Source organism: Gadus macrocephalus, chromosome 2 (assembly GCF_031168955.1).
Source record: "Gadus macrocephalus chromosome 2, ASM3116895v1".
NCBI lineage: Eukaryota > Metazoa > Chordata > Actinopteri > Gadiformes > Gadidae > Gadus > Gadus macrocephalus.
In genome coordinates this window covers 7,411,344-7,430,654 of record NC_082383.1, presented here as the reverse complement: position 1 = coordinate 7,430,654, position 19,311 = coordinate 7,411,344, and the positions used below count along the sequence as shown (strand labels likewise).

The 19,311-nt window shown below is 43.6% G+C and overlaps 2 protein-coding genes across 6 annotated transcripts in view; both read left to right on the top strand.

Annotated features, from left to right (window-relative positions):
* zfand2a (zinc finger, AN1-type domain 2A) overlaps positions 1 to 3,914 on the top strand; it is a 4,825-nt gene extending 911 nt beyond the window's left edge. Inside the window, exons 2-10 of one of the 5 annotated variants that reach the window (XR_009523148.1) lie at positions 243 to 353; positions 434 to 528; positions 750 to 881; positions 1,009 to 1,160; positions 1,383 to 1,514; positions 2,334 to 2,421; positions 2,602 to 2,672; positions 3,082 to 3,269; positions 3,620 to 3,914. Coding sequence is in view for 4 of the 5 variants with exons in the window: in XM_060038411.1 (XP_059894394.1) it covers positions 299 to 353; positions 434 to 528; positions 750 to 881; positions 1,009 to 1,160; positions 1,383 to 1,514; positions 2,334 to 2,421; positions 2,602 to 2,672; positions 3,185 to 3,269; positions 3,620 to 3,658 (849 nt within the window). In the remaining variant the exon portion in view is untranslated. The other 4 variants (XM_060038419.1, XM_060038411.1, XM_060038427.1 and 1 more) reach the window with 4 other exon arrangements.
* A 6,338-nt stretch (positions 3,915 to 10,252) lies between these two features.
* Positions 10,253 to 17,862, top strand: galr2b (galanin receptor 2b). The gene is made up of 3 exons (XM_060038402.1): positions 10,253 to 12,023; positions 14,495 to 14,885; positions 16,311 to 17,862. The coding sequence occupies exons 2-3, from the start codon at positions 14,509 to 14,511 to the stop codon at positions 17,080 to 17,082; spliced, it is 1,149 nt and encodes a 382-aa protein (XP_059894385.1). The 5' UTR covers positions 10,253 to 12,023; positions 14,495 to 14,508; the 3' UTR covers positions 17,083 to 17,862.
* Positions 17,863 to 19,311: the final 1,449 nt, after the last annotated feature.

Below are 19,311 nucleotides of genomic sequence, written 5' to 3'. Positions count from 1 at the left end.
GTCATTAAGCTTATTGTTGTATGACTAAGCAAAATCGGGCTTTTGCTCAGTTGTTGCTTTGTCATTGTTTCAAGGGTGCCACTTTTTTAAGCAGTGAGTCCTGATTAGTTTGGCGTTCGTTTTGCTGAGCTATTACTTTGCATTTTCTGGCTAAGTCATCCGCACTTACATTAGTTGATAAATGGGCTATTGTATATTGATGTGATTTGTTACGATATAATGTTTGCCATATTGTCTTCTAGATCTTCCAAGGGTACATCGATTTTGTCTAATTTGGCCACATCAACGTATCTATACCATGGAGCTTCCTCATCTGGGCGAGCACTGTACAGAAAATACCTGCAAGCGCTTAGGTACGTTTTCGTGTCTATGTCTGTGTCTGTTTGTGACCTGAATTTTGACAGCATAATAAAAAAAAATGTTTCCCATATAGATTTTCTTCCGATGAAATGTGACGCCTGTGAGGACATTTTCTGTAAAGACCACATAACTTATGCAAACCACAAATGCACGTCGGCTTACATGAAGGTATTTAATATTTATTTATATATTTATTTATATGTATGTGTGTATTTCTCAACATATAAAACGGTCCAAAATTTTTGAATGTGGCTACATTGTTCTTATACATAATAAATCTATGATTAAAAGTTTGTTCAATATAGTAATCACTCCCATTTGTCCCATTATTCTACAGCTGAGATTTACAACCTCCAGTGTGATTACATTTTCTTAATTATGTTGTACAGGATATCCAGGTCCCTGTGTGTCCCTTGTGCAACATTCCCATTCCCATCAAACGAGGAGAAATGCCCGACATCAGAGTCGGAGAACACATCGATCGGGACTGCAAGTCGGATCCTGCTCAGCGAAAAAGAAAGGTTTGTGTGCACGGTTTCATCAATGTAAAAATGGTATCTTAATTTACAACATTCGGTTTAACAACATTCTGAAGCACTATGCAAACGAAGGTGGGAATCATACCTTTTTCTTTCTCCTCTTTTGTAGATCTTCACAAATAAGTGTTCACGCGGGGGCTGTAAGCAGAAGGAGATGATCCGTGTGACGTGCGACCAGTGCCACCTCAACTACTGTCTTAAACACCGGCACCCGCTAGACCATGACTGTAAAACAGACGGCAAGCCGTCCTCCAAATCTGGGTATGGCTCAACATCAATGCCCTCATAGCTTAGCACTGGGAAGTTTGTAAAGCTGACCCTAATTCGCCAGGCCAACATTGTAATATCGTTGCGTGCTTTGAAACTTGTAACAAATCAGAATGATTTAAGGATCTCTCTCTCCTTCTGAGTGTGTATTTTTACCTAAGGTTCTTCCTCAAACTGACGGCAAAATGAATCAGACTCTAATCTCTGCCGCTACAGGAATGCTGCTTTATCGAGGGCCCAAGGGGTCCCCTCCCACTCTGCCTCCGGCTCCAGCTCCTCCAGTCAGGGTCTCTCCAGGCCTGCCTCGTACAGTGCCAGCACAGCCTCCGCCCGGAGCCACAACAGTGGGTAGGTAATTATTTAGTTCCATGCTAATTCATGCTACATATTGAAAACGGAAGCTTTGCAATCAAGTGTTTTGCGTGGCTCAGCTGTCGCCGGGTATTTTAAGTGTAAATTGCGTGAAGCAGTTGGAGGATACAGGGCTGAATGGCTCATTCTCCTTTTCTATGGACCGACGTCAAACAGGATCAAACGTAGGCGGATTTTTGATATGCCATGGTAAGAGGCTACTTGGAGGATGCCAAATGTAGAAATGCATATCATAGCAGAGGTTCCTCTTCAACATGGTATGGGCCCTCTCCCTCTAGAGTCTAAGGGGAGAGGGCCCAGAGGGCCCAGGGTCATCTGGGATCCAGCAGTCCTACCATGTTATAGCAGAACCTTGATGGCCTGGAGGTTCTGCTATAACATAGTAGGACTGCTGGATCCCAGATGACCCTGTTGCCAATATGAATAGTGATTGTTGTTAGGTTTCACCCTGCTCAGCTTGTCGGGTATATTTCTGCTTCAATCTGTCACAGCCTTGATTTGGATTCTGGATGTATTGACCATGCAGGCATTCGCAAAAGTCCCTATTCTGATGGAAAACTTTTCGTGAGAATTTCTTAAACTGAACTTCAGTAAAGTCATTCAAATAGGGGGCTATTGAAAAACATATTATCATTTTTGACACGTCGAAGATTGTGTTTAAACACCACCAAAAAGTCCCTATTTTCTCTACTCTTAGATCTGATCTGAAATGTTAAATATATCGGAACAATAAAAGGTTAACACTTTTCATTTTCTTGTTTTGGTTTTTAATTTTTTTCGTTTTGTTTCCCCTAGCAGTGCATCCCGACGAATTCCCACGTCAGTGTCCGCCCCTTCAGCACAGAATGTAATTCCAGCCTCGGCTTCCTTCCAGGCGGGCCTGGTAAGCTCTCCCTGACTCACTTACACTGCCTTTAGGTCAGACGTGTTTTAATCAGCATGTTATTGTTATGGAAGCCAAGCTAAGCCTTTGCTTACTCTTATTGTTATGGAAACACAGCCTAGCATTTCCTGACTCTTCCTCCTCCCCTTCTTCTTCTTCTTCTGTTTCCTCTTCCACCAGACGGAGGAACAGGCCTTACAGAGGGCACTGGAGATGTCCCTGGCCGAGTCGAGACCAGCACCTAGCCTCAGGTAAGCGAACCCCTCCCCATCCCTTGTCATTACTGTAACATAATCCTGTCCTGTTTCTGTCGTCGTCACTAAACCCCTCACTCACTCAGTCACATGGTACCCTCCGGTGTCCTTCTCAACACCCGGGCAAGCATTAGAAAGGGATTAGATGTATGGTTGAAACTACACCCAGGTCGTTCTTAGAGTGTCACGATGGAACTCCTGTTGCAAAAGGAGTCTGATTGAACAGAACAATTTAACTCTGATGAGGGACATCTTTTATGTGGCAATGTTATTGTTTAACACTTGTATTGTTTAATGACAGAAATAGACGTTTCTGAAATGCATAACAAATTATTCAAGGCCATACCGTACACTTGTTTCATATTCTTCTTTGTCCTTGTTTTTCAATTTGTGGTTTGTTAAATAGGTGCGTCGGAATCTGTGCTCCTTGGGTTTTATTTTACTGAAACATTGGGTATCCTAGAAAATGAGGGAGGATGATGATGATGACGAAGGTGGTTATTGTGCAGCCCCCAGGAGCAGGAGGATCAGGCCCTGGCTCAGGCTCTGGCCGCCAGCCAAGAAGAATTCCGGCGCCAGCAGCAGAGACAGCAGGTACCCCGAAAGCTTAGCCGCCGCTAGCATGCTAACAGGAGCCCGCCTAGGTACCGAAGCCTTTTCCAAGCGTCACTCTTTTCATGACGATATTGATTTTGAAAGCGTTTCACATTTTAAAAAGGGAAAATATGTGCAAAATGGGATTGTTCATCACCTTTTTTTAGGAATGTTTGTCATGGACTTTAAATGGAATACTTGGTCCTTTTGCAAGGGCTCCTATTGTACCGCCAGATGAGATGTCGATGAGCCATTAAAAGCCATTTTGAAAATGCATGCAATAGCCCTTTAAAAAACTATTCTGTGTTTCAACCAACTGATTCTTTTCCCCTTCTCTCTTTCCCTTGCAGGTGAGAGAAACCAAAAACTCGACCTGCAGTCTATCATAAAGCTGGATTCCTGCTATCACCCTTGTCCTACACATGACAAAATGGGACACAGAGATTCAGCAGAAGAGCGTTATTGCTATTCTTAACTGATGACAGAAATTCTTGAAAATTGCCGATATTACCGCCTTCCAATGTAAGCACATACTGCACCATCAGGATATGTCATTTTTACCAATGAGTTGCTCTGTACATATTTTATATGCTAATCATGTAACAAAATATCCACATAAATGAAGAATAAATTATTTTAAAGAGAGTCACGTTTGGCTTGCTATCTAATCATCTTTGGGTATTTTAATCCATCCTTCTTCTTACTTTCTTACTATTCTTACTAAATAGCCACACTGAGAAAGGGAGACAGTATATCAGACCTTGTGTGACCATCCATGATATTATATTTACGTTATTTATATTTATAATGAAATTACATCAAAAACAAGTGCAAGGAAGCTGTGGATAAGAGTCACAAAAGAGTCTACAGAGGAAAAAATACCACCGCTGACAAATCGCTTGTGTTGGAGCACATACCCGTTTTATACACTAGAGGGCAGTAAAACATTGAGTAAAGTAGGCCTACCTCATCGCAATGTCGTATTTATGACAAAAAATAGGTCTACCGTATAACACCTAGGCTGCTCAGTCATAATCGGGCAAAATGTGGGCTTTTCCCTTCGCTCTGCTTTAATTATTCCACAAATATTAGCAACTAAATCCGTGAAAGAAAAGTGTGTGGTTAATACATTGGTGACATTGGTAATTAGCAAGTCAAGGCTTTTATATAAAAATATACAATCCCAGTTATTTTGAAATCCATGAACTCTCCTAACATCAATTTTAACTTTGTTTTCATATCTCTATTTGCTCTTTCTGTTTATCCATTTGTTATGATCTCTCCATTTAACTAAGCTTCTGTCTATTTGTCCTATTTGTTGGTGTGTCTGTGCGCGCGCCCGTGCGTGCTCGTGGCATATCTCACACCCTACGTCCGCTGATTTGATCGTGATCTAATCGCAATCCCGCATGATCAGGTGGCGGGCTTTTAATGCAACTGCTGCTTGTCCACCTGAGACCCGGCTGGTGACAAATATATTCTTTGAGCTCGAGTTCTATCAAGGCCGAGGACGAATGTTCACACAGGCTCGTGTGTGACGCGTGTCTTGACAAAGGTACCGCATACACGCCCCCTGCATTGTGCATCGTGCCTTGAAAACGCGGCGCTGTCTGTGATGGAACCGGTCTGTTCGACCTTGATTTGAAAGAAGTTCGCCTTTGTGGGTGAAAACGTAGGAGTGCAAACGTAGTAGCCAAAACCAATATATTGTTAGAACCTCTTATTGTTAGAATCTCTTATTGTTGTATAGAGAGTAAGGAGGAAGGGTAGCAGAATACATTTGAATGTTAAAAAAGTGTTTATTCTTCACTTAAATATAGCTACAATAATCTTTCTCAATTCAAGATTAATCCCAGTTGTGCTTAGCGTCTATTTTATAATTCTGCTCGTTCTGATTATTAAGGAAATGTATTCTGCTCGTTCTGATTATTAAGGAAATGTTTAGAACAACAGGCAAATAGAGTATATATGTATGTCATTCGGGTGATGTCAATTTTTTGGTTTCATGACTTTAATAGCAGCCACTCCTGTAAACCTACACTTTTCCCCTGTGTATGATATGGGATCTGCACAGAAAAGTAGCCTAAAATGTGTCAGGGGTAGAAATACTTAAGTATGCTACTTTGAGTCAACCTTACTTAAAACAACTCAATATTATTACAATATCAATACATCTAATACTTTTCTAATACCACAGCAAAAGAAACATGTTATACTAGTACATAGTTCAAATTAACAGTATTGTGGACAATAGGAGTGTTCATATTATTATTGCTATTTTTGTTGTTGATGTTGTTGCTGTTGTAACCATGGTGCTGCAGTGCCTTGACATTTCCCTGGCTGACGGAAGCAGCCACATGCTCTATCTAACATCAATAGTTTCTCCATGGTGATCGCACGGTGTTGATGTTAAACAAATGAAGAGCCATGCTTGGTAACTTTCAAAACAAAGGCTCGATTCCACGTCCTTTGAGCCGAACAAGGTCATATGCTTTGATGCCGACAGGGGGCCACATTAACATCAGCATTGTCATGGTATTGTAGTGTGTTTCCGAAGAGCGGTCGAGTGTAGGATAATAACGTGGCTGTGCCCACTTCATCATTACGCTTGGGGTTGTTCGTGGTCTTTTGATTGTAGATACAGTGATTTCATTGCGCTACGACAGATACTATGCTATTTTAATCAAATGGACGCTTTTACACAGAACAGAGGATCAGCCATTCCTGCTCAGATGCTTATCGATATCTACTGTCACAGGGACTAGAAAACACAACCATGGGGACATTCCCCCCCCCCCCCCCCCCCCCCAAGTATGATGAATAAAATGACGCAGGTCTTTGTGCTGACTAATGACTTATCATCAACACTGTAGAATACAATCCATTGCGGAAACCATCCCAGAGTTATGTCCTTCTTTCCCACCTATATCATTCCAAAGGTCAAATGTCCACAAACAATGTCATTCATAATTAAGGAAACATAAGGCCTGATAGTTGGCCATTGTGGTATTTAAGATGTCTTATGATGAGAATGACTATGAATGATAACTTATTAAGGGGGGGGGGTCGGTCATCTGTGATTGACCAATATGAATCAAATCATGCTATGATCTCTGATCTGTCAGGTGAACACAATGTACAGGCTAAAGATGCAAACGCACATCTGTCTTAGGTGTCTGACGGGGAACAATTGAGCCTTTTTTATTTTAAACATAAAAATGAATTACCCCAAAATATGGACCATCACACAAATTAAGGGGAAAAAAACAAGGATTGAAACAAAGGTACATGGCTTATTAAGGTAAGACATAAATACACACTCACATATGTTCACATTTGCTACTTAAAGCGTATTGAATCACATTACTTTTGTATGAAATGCGCTATACCAACAAAGTTGAGTGCCTTTCCGCATTCGTTGGGAACAGCTGAAACAATGCCAACGTCACACTGACGAGGCCTTCAACACTTACACAATGCTAAGGAGAAGTTTGATGGTGTTGTAACGTCCTTAAGGGGCTGCGACTACTACTGGTGTTGAACATCATTGGTCTGTCAAGGTGATCTCACGAAGGCAGTTGCTATTGACGCAGAGGATGATGCATTCCGGAACTCATCCCAGCCGTGATTCATCCCCGAGGCAACAACAGAGCCAGCAGGAAGGTTCCCCTTGACTCATTCGGCATGAATTCACATTAGCATCTCTTAACAAAAGACTCTGGGGGGGGGGGGACACAGTTCTTAGTTTCCATGACAACCGGAGGATGATAGTGGTACAAACGGTGGCCCGAGAAACAAAGTTGAGCAGCCACAGAATACTCCCTCTGTAGCAGCCAAACAAATAGGCCAAGCCAAGTGTAGTACTATTGAACTGAGATTTGTTTCGTAATGGAACTGCACCGAGCCTATTGTTTACGACACACACCCGTCGAGCTGAGCAGTTGTGTTCAGCCTCCATGCCAGCCTCCGACAAATTACACATTCTACATGAGGGAGATAAACAGGTGCACAACAACACTTCATTCAGAAATCAAAACTTTTACCAGCTGGAATGTGTTGGCAGGGAGAGGTTTGGTAAGGTAGGTGGTGGTGATGAAGATAGGTGCTGGTGGTGGTGGTGATGAAGATAGATGGTGGTGGTGGTGATGAAGATAGGTGGTGGTGGTGGTGGTGGTGGTGATGAAGGTAGGTGGTGGTGGTGGTGGTGATGAAGGTAGGTGGTGGTGGTAGGTGGTGGTGGTGAAGGTAGGTGGTGGTGGTGGTGGTGGTGGTGGTGGTGGTGGTGGTGGTGGTGGTGGTGGTGGTAGGTGGTGGTGGTGGTGGTGGTGGTGGTGGTGGTGGTGATGAAGGTAGGTGGTGATGAAGGTGGTGGTGGTGGTGGTGATGAAGGTAGGTGGTGGTGGTGGTGGTGGTAGGTGGTAGGTGGTGGTGGTGGTGGTGGTGGTGGTGGTGGTAGGTGGTGGTGGTGAAGGTAGGTGGTGGTGGTGGTGGTGGTGGTGGTGGTGGTGGTGGTGGTGGTGATGAAGGTGGTGGTGGTGGTGAAGGTAGGTGGTGGTGGTGGTGGTGGTGATGAAGAAGGTAGGTCGTGGCTGTGACGCCTCGTGCCCACTGCACCATCCGTTGACTGATCCCCATTGACTTTGAATGGGTACTGACGCGCAATGCATTGTGGATCCGTGCGCTCCGTTAGAGCGTAGGGCGCCGTTGAAAAATGTTCAACTTTTTCGGCAGCGACAGATCCGTCATCCAATCAGATCGCGTATGCAAATGTGAGCACTGTGACACTACTCGGGCTCTGACGACCGTGGAAAGCTCCCCCATCCGTCAGCCACGCCTTCCGACGTCCTTTGAATGACGGTGCAGTGGGCACGAGGCGTCGGTAATGAAGGTAGGTGGTGGTGGTGGTGATGAAGGTAAGTAATGGTGGTGGTTACACCATGATGAGGACAGACTGTTATATCCCCAGGCTCCTGCGACAAGGCATTGCGGTACCTCATTTGCCCACGATTTCATAACTTATTAATAGCAAATATTATCCATTTAGAAATAGATTTAGGCTACTTACTTCTTCCAAACGTTATGAGAAATGCTGTATGAACAAATAATTAAATTAGCTTTGTTTTAGTTGAGTTTAGTGAAGCCTTTTAATCTGGCAACCTTTTTTTTTAACTGAATCGACAGAGGAACTGCACGAATGGGTGGGTGTGGCCGATTGATTAGTGGAAAAACAATTACCTAAAGTTCTAATTAGCAGTGTGACACAAATACCAATATTATCTTATTTATACATATGCATATAGGCTACCTATATCTACAAATATATAGGCCTGCTTTGTTGCAATTCATGCACAGAAAGAGTGTAACAAAAAAATACCATGGAACAGATGTTTTTATGTTCGCATGGATTTTATTAATATTGTGTGTTTTTTTCCTCTCTTCCTGAAGATTTATTGTGACAAAGCTGGCCTCTTCAAGCTAATTGAGCTAAAGAATATGCAATCTCTGCGCAGACATTGAACAAAGAGACTAATGATACCATTGGTATTTGTGTCACACCATCATGTAGGACTTTGTTTAATTGCTTGTTCACTAATCAAAGAGCCCATATCGACACCGCTCCTTCAGTTCTTCTATCGATTCGGTTTGGAAAAAAAGGATACACATTCAAATGCTTTGCAAAACTCAACCAAGACGCAGATCATTTAACCATTGTTCCATTCAACCATTGTTCCAATCAACCATTGTTCCATCCATCCTTACGTTTATCAAATACTATTTAAAGTATGAATGTGTAATGTTGTAAACATAACGTAAAGTGTTTAGCATATTATTTTAGCTGTTGGGTACTACAGGGTATTTAAAGTGTAGTCGCAAGCACTATGCTAGTGTTTAAGGGCACAATGGTGTTACTTGTACAGAATGTACCGTACTGCTGAATTTTAGATGGAGTCTTTGCATAATTGAAGTTGAGGAAAACATTTTTAAATCTTGGATCTCCTGAAAGCACCTTTTTGATTAGGTGTCTGACGTCTATGAATTCTCTTTTATTGTGCAGAATGCCGTACAACTCCTTGGGCTTCTTGACTGAAGCCAAGCTATGCTTCAACATGCTTTGAAAGCGATCCATCCATAGTTGCTATAGAAACACTCCTGGAAACTCACAAGCAGAGGTATATCAGACGTTCATTCTCTCAAACCAAAGTAAAGGAATGAATCAATGTCCGATCCAGACTTGTGTGCTGGAAAATGCCTTTGAATCGTCACTTTGAATATACTTTGTGGGTAGCGAGCATTCAAATGACCAGCCATTATAGCATCATGCCCATTTAATGTCTCTCTAACTTGACCAAGAGATGAAAATCAATCAAGCAGAAGATGAGAATCAAGTAAAAAGCTCAGTTATAAGCTGAGTATTTCAAAGTTAACAAGTATATCACATAACGCACGCACGCACGCACGCACGCACGCACGCACGCACGCACGCACGCACGCACGCACGCACGCACGCACGCACGCACGCACGCACGCACGCACACACACACACACACATCCTTCTAAGTGGGGACTCAATAGCAGAGGAAGCGGAGGAGGCGAGGATATTGATTGCTAGGAAGGCGACCGTGAGAGAATGCTTGCAGTGAACAAAACAAACCTCACACATTCCAGAACATACAAACACTGCTATATACTGTATACATATATATATAAATATATATATATATAAATATATATATATATACAGTATATAGCCGTGTTTGTATGTATATGACAATTGGTCATGCAAACACATCAGAAACCGCATGACCCCAGCGGCGGCGGCGTCTCTTGCGGCAGCAGCGGCGGCGTCTCTTGCGGCAGCGGCCGCATCTCTTGCGGCAGCGGCGTCTCTTGCGGCGGCGGCCTCTCTTGCGGCGGCGGGCGTGTCTTGCGGCAGCGGCGGCGGCTCTTGTATATCTATAGATATATAATATACATATATAGCATGAGGTGACATCTGGGGTCATGTGGTCTTTGATGTGTTGGCATGTCCAAATGTCATTCCCCATTCATCTCCTGGAGGTAAAACAGCCTCGGGCAGCCTGAGCTGTATTATTTCCGCCTGGTTTTGCCTGTTGGTGAGGGCGCTCACCTTCTCCTTCCCGCCATGCAGCTGCTAATGAGAGCCACGTGGATGATGTCAGCGGCAGAACCTGGGACCGTTTGATTGATGCCTGGGGCTGGCCCGGACTTTGTTTGTTGTCACGTCGAGGGTGCACTGATGATAGCAACCCCCGGTGTTAAATGAATGAAATCCGTCATCCACACGTTTTATTAAACACTTAAATATTGAATTCTTGCCCTATAACCCTCGCTCCTGGCAGAATATAATATATATATAATGTATACAGTGCTTGGAGCCACACCCATGGTGTGGCATAAGGCATGAGAATGTCGTAACTGCAACGAGCAAGTCAGTGGAGCAGTGAACCTGGCCCTGAGCAAAAGCCATCGGTAATGTAACATGTTTAACGGAGTGTCCTGCGCCCTACTAGATATTGCGATTGCTTGCCTCCTTGTCTGAGCCATCCGAGGAGACCCACTGGTCCTCTAATGAAAACGTCTCACATGGTGAACCAATCGGTCCGTCTGAAGAAAATAAATGTTCTTCTGTTCCTGCAACGGAAGAAGGGAATTCAATAACAACTTAAAAGCAAAAACCTAATTCTCTGTTATCTTTACAGTCTCTAATGGACTCTAATGCTTGCTTATGCCTGCTCTTTGCAGTTTGATTGCAGTAGCGCACAGGGGGAACGGGGGCTCATTTCCCATGCCCTACTTCAATTTGCAAACCTAATCTAGAAGTACTGTTTTTTTCCAAATAAAAACCTGCATAGATACAAACAAAAACACACAGACATTCACAAACGCACACAAACACACACACACACTCTGAAACAATATTGCCTCTATTTAATAGAGTTGTGCCACTGTGGAATAAGGACGTGGTTGTTAGTTGGCTTGTAATTTGGCGCAAATCGACACAAACACACACACAAACACGCACGCACGCACGCACGCACACACACACACACACACACACACACACACACACACACACACACACACACACACACACACACACACACACACACACACACACACACACACACACACAGACTGCTACACACTATAACAAATGTTGACTATGTCCCAGTGGCTGACTCTTTCCATCCTGTTGGAGATGAATCTGGCCCAACATGTTATTTGTCTACGGAGAAGAGAGGGGTACCACCACATGCCTCTGCCTTGCATTCCTTTTCTGCAGTCAAGTGTGAACATATAAGTGAATATGCTGGGGGAGGAGTCCTGATAAGGATATACGGGTGGGAGGGAGAGAGAGAGACACACACAGAGAGAGGGAGAGCAATGGAGAAAGAGAGAGTGCAGGGGAGAGAGAGAGAAAAAAGGGAGCGAGTGAGCTAGGGAGGGAGCGAGAGACAGAGAGAGGGAGAAAAAGAACCCGGGAAAGAGAGAGAGGGAGAGAGAGAGAGCAAGGAAGAGAGAGACATAGAGCGAGGGGCTTGCTTTGAGAGGTAGAGAGCGAGCAAGGGAAACAGGCAGATTTAGAGAGAGCCATTGAGAGAGAGATGCTAACATCCCAGGCAGATATCGATGTACAAAGGAGAAATATAGATTCAGATGTGTTATGATAGCTGGGGAACACCGCTGCTAGTTTGAAGAGGAATCCCAAAGCACTGCTTCCAACTAGTCCAGGTACGTTCCACATTTCAACACAATCTGCATGTCATCCCCGTGCATGAGCAAAGTCCCTTTGAAGATTCTAAGCAATGTTTATGTTGCCATTTTCCGAAAGCCCTGGTCTGGGATCTACTTCTACACAAATCAGGGAGCATGTTGCAGATGGCTGCATTGATAAGCAAAGTTTCTGCCTATTGTCATTCAGTGAGAGCTTCTGCATCATGACTAACAGCCTAACTGTCAGAATGCCATAGGCGGGCCATCATTCCCAGAGTTCCCCTGTTTACTGTAACTACATCTTCATCGCATCCTCCTCTCCCAGTATGTGTTCATCAATAGGTTTGACAGCCACAGCTGTAAAACTGGCTGTTGCTGAATCCCAAACATCCTTCCGGGGGGAACCGCCTCGTCCACCTTAGCGGACTACACAGCCAGAAAACCCCTTAGATGTGTTGCACATCCTCTGACAGGAGGAATGTTGTGCATTCCGGGCATTCCCCCCCACACCACGACACCTTGGGTAATGAATAGAAGTCTGGATTATGCAACTCAGCGGAGTGAGCTATGGCAGGGAGAGGTGTGAGTAGAGTTCTGGCAATAGGGCTTACATCACAGAGACGCTCCCTTTGTAAATGTCCCAAAAGCTGCACCCGCTGGCTGACATCATGACTCGTTTTTAATCTGCAAGGGGCGCTCCATGTTTATGTTTTCATCTGGGAGCGTAGTGAATATTTACTGTTATCGTATTCATCGTCGTGCGCAGTGAATAGATTTTATTCTACATGGTTGGTTTGGATTGTTATTTTCTGTTTCTAAAAAAAAAAACACAGTAGAGGTTTTTGGGTTCCTTGGGGATCCCACAAATAAATGTGGTGACGTAAGCGTTCTTAGGGAATAGTGAAAACTAACTATAAGGTGCTTTTCAGGTTTAGTGACTTGAAATATTTTCTTCAAACCACTGTTTTACCTGCTGAGAGAAAGGAAAGGATGGGGTGAACACTTTGGTTCACCCCATCCATCAACTATGACAAATATTGGCTTGGCCCACATATTGACATAGCCTTGCAGAATTATACATTTTTAACACGGTTCACCCCAGTTGCTTAAAAATGTATGAAATTGATTTTAATACATTCCTTAAGGGAGATATTGAACTGTAAACGATGATTAACATGTAGGCCCATTCCTATTAGCGATGTATTCAGTTATTGATACTTAATTATCATGAGAGCATTCTAAAGGTTTGTTTATAGAGAACTAAATTATTCAACAGCTGCAGACCCTTCCTTCCTTCGTCAGTTACGCATTACAATGTGGGCCCACTAAGGTTTTTGAAGGCACTGGATTATGTAGGGCCCATTTCGGTTCCATGAGACTCCTCAGTCTTGCGTCGAGAGCCCCAGGCAGCCCTCCAATCTGGGAGCCGATTTCACACCACTCCTCTTGGGGGATAAACAGCATATTTTCTGCAGGCGAAATGCAACCAGAGTCAAACACTGGAAGCTTCCACACAAAATAAATCATGTTTCTTTTGAAAATCCATAGAAGTAACAGTCCTGATTTATTGGTCTAAATACAGTATACACACGACGAACAATATATAAAAGTTCAAATAGCATTGTTCGAAAACTTCATTCATTCAACCCATGTCATTATTATGTGCATATTACAGGCAACCCTTAGCTCAGGGGAACTGGTTATATTTAAAGGTTACCTATTTTTGCACCTGGTGTGAGTATGATTAGCCGTTACAAGCCGTCTCTGTTGACATCACAAGTGGGCGTGTCCATAGATGTATGACACACCTGAGGTGCGTTCAAGTTCAGCGAACATAGGCGAACGTTCGCAACGAACGCGTTGACATTAAACAATTAATTTTGAAAGATTTTTGAACACCGTTCTAAACAAACTGTCGACGAAAAAAATGGATACGAAGGCCATGGTATTAGCGGCAGCCTCCATGTTAATGGAAGAGTTTACAGAAGAGGGTTTGCAAGTGGTCGACCTCGTTGAAAGCCTACTGCAGACAACCAGTAGGCCTACGGAAAATTCAAGAATAGAGGGCTACGTCACCGAAGTTGTACCCACTTACTGCGATATAACGTTCAAATCGCATTTTAGGATGCAAAAGACAACAGTTGAAGTAAGGGTGTAGATAGGCTATATGAAACGTTTTATCTATTGCTTTCTGTGTAGGAAAGGAGTAAATGATTTCAATATAGTTTAGTTTAATGCCATGGCAACGAATGTCACGTAGCCGAAGAGGGCACCGCGATCCATCTCTGTTTGTGGAGAACTACCTCTTCAGACAGTTTGCCTATGTTCGTAAACGTTTGCTTGCTTATGTTCGTTTAACGGAAAATGTTTAAAATCGTTCGCGAACGTTCGCCTATGTTTGCGATTCTGAACGCACCTCTGGTGGTACAACATTTCACCTTTAAATTTACATCCACACCAAACTCTTTAGTACATATTTTCTATTTCAGATTTGCATCTAAACATGTCTGATTTGGAGGACTTCAGCAAACTCGGAGGGCCGTCCTCCAACGTGTCCGACAGCTACCAGCTGAACCCGACCAGCGTCGTCGTCTCCGTGGTCTTCTCGCTCATCTTCCTGCTGGGCACCGTCGGCAACAGCCTGGTGCTGGCCGTCCTGCTACGCAGCGGGCAGGTCGGCTACAACACCACCAACCTGTTCATACTCAACCTCAGCGTGGCCGATTTCTTCTTCATCATCTTCTGCGTGCCTTTCCAAGCCACCATCTACTCCCTGGAAGGATGGGTGTTCGGCTCGTTCATGTGCAAGGTGGTGCACTTCTTCATCAACCTCACCATGTACGCCAGCAGCTTCACACTAGCGGCCGTGTCCGTGGACAGGTATGGGAGGTCACATGTTATTGCGCTATTGGATTTTCATAGTTCAATAGTTCAATAGAGAGCAACTAGAGAGTTAAAGTTAAGGATTTGTCTTAAAGGTGATATATTATACCACCAGGTGTGAGTGTGATTAGCCAGTACAGGGCCGTTTTGAAAATCGGCCTCTTCTGACATCACAAGTGGGCGTGTCCACCTAGATGTATGCTGGATAGATGAGCAACTTTTGCTGACATCTAGGTGGACACGCCCACTTGTGATGTCAGAAAAGGCAGATTTTCCAAACGGCAGAACAGGACAACATTGATAGTGAGTTCCGTTGGCCGTGGCATACGCTTACAAGCCCTATTCCCGCCCCCCCCCCTGGTTTTGATGTACTGCAATGAATTGCGCTTGTTAGACAATAATATAATTGGTTTAATTAGTACGTAGCCAAATAATTGGAAACAAGCTTCGCAAATACTTTTATATAATCGGCCCTACTCTCACTGCTCTTCGTATCGAAGAGTATGTCCGTAATTTAATTTGTACATGAGGAATGAACACAGATCATAGCAGATGGATAATGCTTTCTCTGAAATGCCACCAAGCTTGTATTCAAATCTCCTCAATCTATCAGCAAGGAAGCCCTTTCAATCGAATTCAGGCTGCCAATGTAAGGACAGCTGAGAGACACAAATTGGCTCATCGGTTGTCAAGAGGGATTAATTAGAAGCAAATACCCCCCCCCCCCCCCCCCCCGAACTCTCCCCCAACACCCCCCACCACCCCCCATTACTGTTGGGGGTGGTGGGGTCAATCAATATCGGCGGTTCTTTGGCCTGTGCAATTGAAACCATTAACAAACACTGGCAATATTTACAATATTTAGTGGTTTTCATCTAACCCGACCTGTCCTCTTTGTTCATGAGATCCTCCTCTTCCCGAGGCATGTCAAGAGTATATGAGTCAACACAAATGTTTTCTGTTGGAGATGAGATACGATGAAGGACTGTCGTTTCCGCTTTCCACCTGCGTCATTGGTTTGAGGGATAGGCGGGATGTACATTCCTACAGAGGGAATTATTAATTTGTCTACCGGGCAGTGGATCCCCCAGAGGAGCAGATCATGGATGTTCATGCAGCACTGAAATCCTTATCTTATCCAAGATCCCATTTCCATTGAAAATGATATAACAAAACTCTGAATAATGGAAGATCAACTGAGAATTGTCACCTTGATAACAGGCGGTTGGTCCCTTCACTCAGGATTTATTATAAGCACATGGATTGCGTTCCCCATGATGAGCCAGATAAGAATTCCACCAACGTCCATCCCTACTCATGCATTATGATGCAATCGTATCAATTTGTATGCACGCCTTGTCACGCCAATGGGGAGGAATCTCTCCTTCGCCTACACCTCAAGCAAATTCCTTTCTCTCCTAGGTATCTGGCCATCCGATACCCCCTGCGCTCCAGAGAGTTGCGGACCCCCTGCAACGCCGTGGTCGCAATGGTGGTCATCTGGGGTCTGTCCTTGGTGTTCGCCGGGCCCTACCTCAGCTACTACGACCTCATCGATTACGACAACAGCACCGTGTGCATCCCCGGATGGGAAGCCCACAACCGCAAAGTCCTGGACACGTGCACCTTCATGTTCGGCTACGTCATCCCCGTGCTGATCGTGAGCCTGTCCTACACCCGGACGATCAAGTACCTGTGGACCGCCGTGGACCCCCTGGACGGCATGTCGGAGTCCAAGCGGGCCAAGCGCAAGGTCACCAAGATGATCATCATCGTGACGGTGCTGTTCTGCATCTGCTGGCTGCCGTACCACGTGGTGATCCTGTGCTACCTGTACGGCGACTTCCCCTTCAACCCCACCACCTACGCCATCCGGATCCTGTCGCACTGCATGGCCTACGCCAACTCCTGCCTCAACCCCATCGTGTACGCCCTGGTGTCCAAGCACTTCCGCAAGGGCTTCAAGAAGGTGTTCAGCTGCATCCTGAGCAGCAAGAAGGGCCGCAACAAGGTGCACGTGATGCACGTGGCCAACACGGCGCCGGGCTTCGAGGCGGGCTCCACCGAGGTGTCCCAGATGCACGAGGAGAACGCGGCGGCGCGCTCCGACGCGTGCGAGATGGTCAGCAGGCCCGCGGTGGAGCCACGCGAGGCCGCTGTGACTCTGAACCTGCCTCTGCAGAGGCAGCCCTGACAACGCCTGCGGCGCGAAGAGCGGCGTGTCCGTACCGGTGGAGCGACTGCGGTCGCGTAGCAGTTCATTGAGGGCTTGCGTTGAAGGTCACCAGAAGGGGTTCGTAGCAGCTCTGAAAGGTGTGCGGTAAACATGGGCTACGCAGGGAACTCTGATTAGATGTGCGGTATGAACAGACTTTTTGCCAAACTTGTAAGGACAAGGGTTCAGAATGGATCCCAGGGCGAGGTAGCCTTACTGCATAGATGCTGCAGTAGATATTTTGTAAAGTAGTGAAAAAATACTGTGATAGCTCATCCTCAGTGTTTTTTTAAGCTGGCGTGTAAGGGGAGGAGAGGAACAGACCGATGACTCATCCTGAATCCTTAATGTAGACATCCGTTGCCCAGTTGTAATTTGTTCGTCATCCTTGCATGGACTGTGGAGCATACAGTGTTGTCGGCTGTGTAATTGCATAAGGGTACAGTTACGCACCCCCATCAACTGAAATATCCTCTATAATCAGTATTTTTCTTCTCTAAATGCCAGAACCTCTTAGTAGCTCTATCTCTGTGACCTGAATTGTTTTGTTCTCCCTGTATCCTACCTCACTGTGGTTAAAACCATCTCGCATCCTGGCCTTGCAAAATCCCTCCACTTCTGAGATTGTGGGAGATGTAATTATCCTTTGGGAAGGGTGAATGCTGTTTTTGCCTATTCTATAAAGGCTTTTTTTAATACTGAATATTATCTGTGGTTTGGCCTGCTGCCTTTGTAAATGAATTTCCAAGTGTCCATTGCTGTATTTTTCAAGAGATATATTTAAGGAGAAATTGAATGTATATATTTAATCTGATGTTTCATAAAATGTTTCAGAGGACTATGTACTGCACACTTAAATATTGAACTAAACTATTTTCTCCTGTGGAATTGTAATGGATGTTCATAATTTGTGCTCAACAAAACATTGATCATGTTATCTGTTTACGTCTCTGAAATACCAAATCTATTTTCCTTAATACCACTATAAACATTAAGCTACTGTTTAATTGAAATAAAAACCCTTGGCAACATGAAGCAATTCCTCCCAATATTAAATCGAAATGTCAATTAAAACCCACCATATTTTTTTATATCCCTAATGGAATGTAATTAAATATAAGATATTCGGTACAATTAGATGAGGGGTGCCATTAAGGTCTGGCTAATGGCACATTGAAATTCTTAAATAATGGTTCTTTCAATGGATGGATTCTTCTTGTTTCACACCAATTAAGGATCAGGGTTATTATTATTATTATTTTGTATCATTACAACCTATAACTCACATGTCCATAACATCTATTTCAAATGTGGTTAATTGGTAACGTGTGTAATGAATAATTGGCTATTTACAAACTATTGAAAATATCAAATTGAAAATAGGGTTAGAATTTTGTTACGCTAAATGCTATTTTTTTGTAACATTCTATATTTTACCGTTAAGGAATATCAAGGCACATTGAAGATATTTGTACGCAATATCAAACTAGTTAATGATTATATTTATCAATCTATGTATCGGTCATTCTATCTCTCTACCAAGCTGTGTGTATCTTTCTATCTATATATTCATTGGTTTGATCAATATATCTCTCTATTTATCTTCCTGGCTAACCTACAAACAAACAAACAAACATAAACGTGACTACATGCAATCATTTCAGAATGTTACCAATTTCACAGCCATTGAGCTGATGAAATAACTACAATTCTAAATTAATAGATATTATGCTCCATATGAATGAAGTGATAAATAGGTAGCCTTAGTAGCAGAAACCTATAGCTTTTTTTCAAAATGATTTGAGTTAACATGAAAGCAATCTTGTCATCAAACGCCTCAATAAGATTTGATTAAATTCGTCATCTTTGCCTTTGTCATCCTGCAGATCATAATAAGCCCTTCATTATTGATCACAATATGTTCTGTAACCAAGTGAAGGGAATATCAATACAAATGCCAGTGTGCAACCCAAAATCTCAGTAACATGTTATGATATCTTAATAAGATAATTAAGGAAGAAAAAGCTTGAAACAAGAAAAATGCTCTAACATTAAAACTGCCTGGTAAGTAGAAATATCTTGTCCGTCAAAAAAACGGCATATATTATAGATATTGCCTTGATTTAAAATATGATTCATCTTACTAAGATTTACTTTTTTTCAATACAGTATAGGTATTCTTGAGCACGGTAACTCTTATACCTGCTC

Excerpts from the sequence above, each read along its gene's own strand:
- galr2b (XM_060038402.1), top strand. The coding sequence starts at position 14,509 with ATGTCTGATTTGGAGGACTTCAGCAAACTCGGAGGGCCGTCCTCCAAC. Across the intron at positions 14,886-16,310 it reads GCGGCCGTGTCCGTGGACAG|GTATCTGGCCATCCGATACC; the intron begins GTATGGGAGGTC and ends TTTCTCTCCTAG.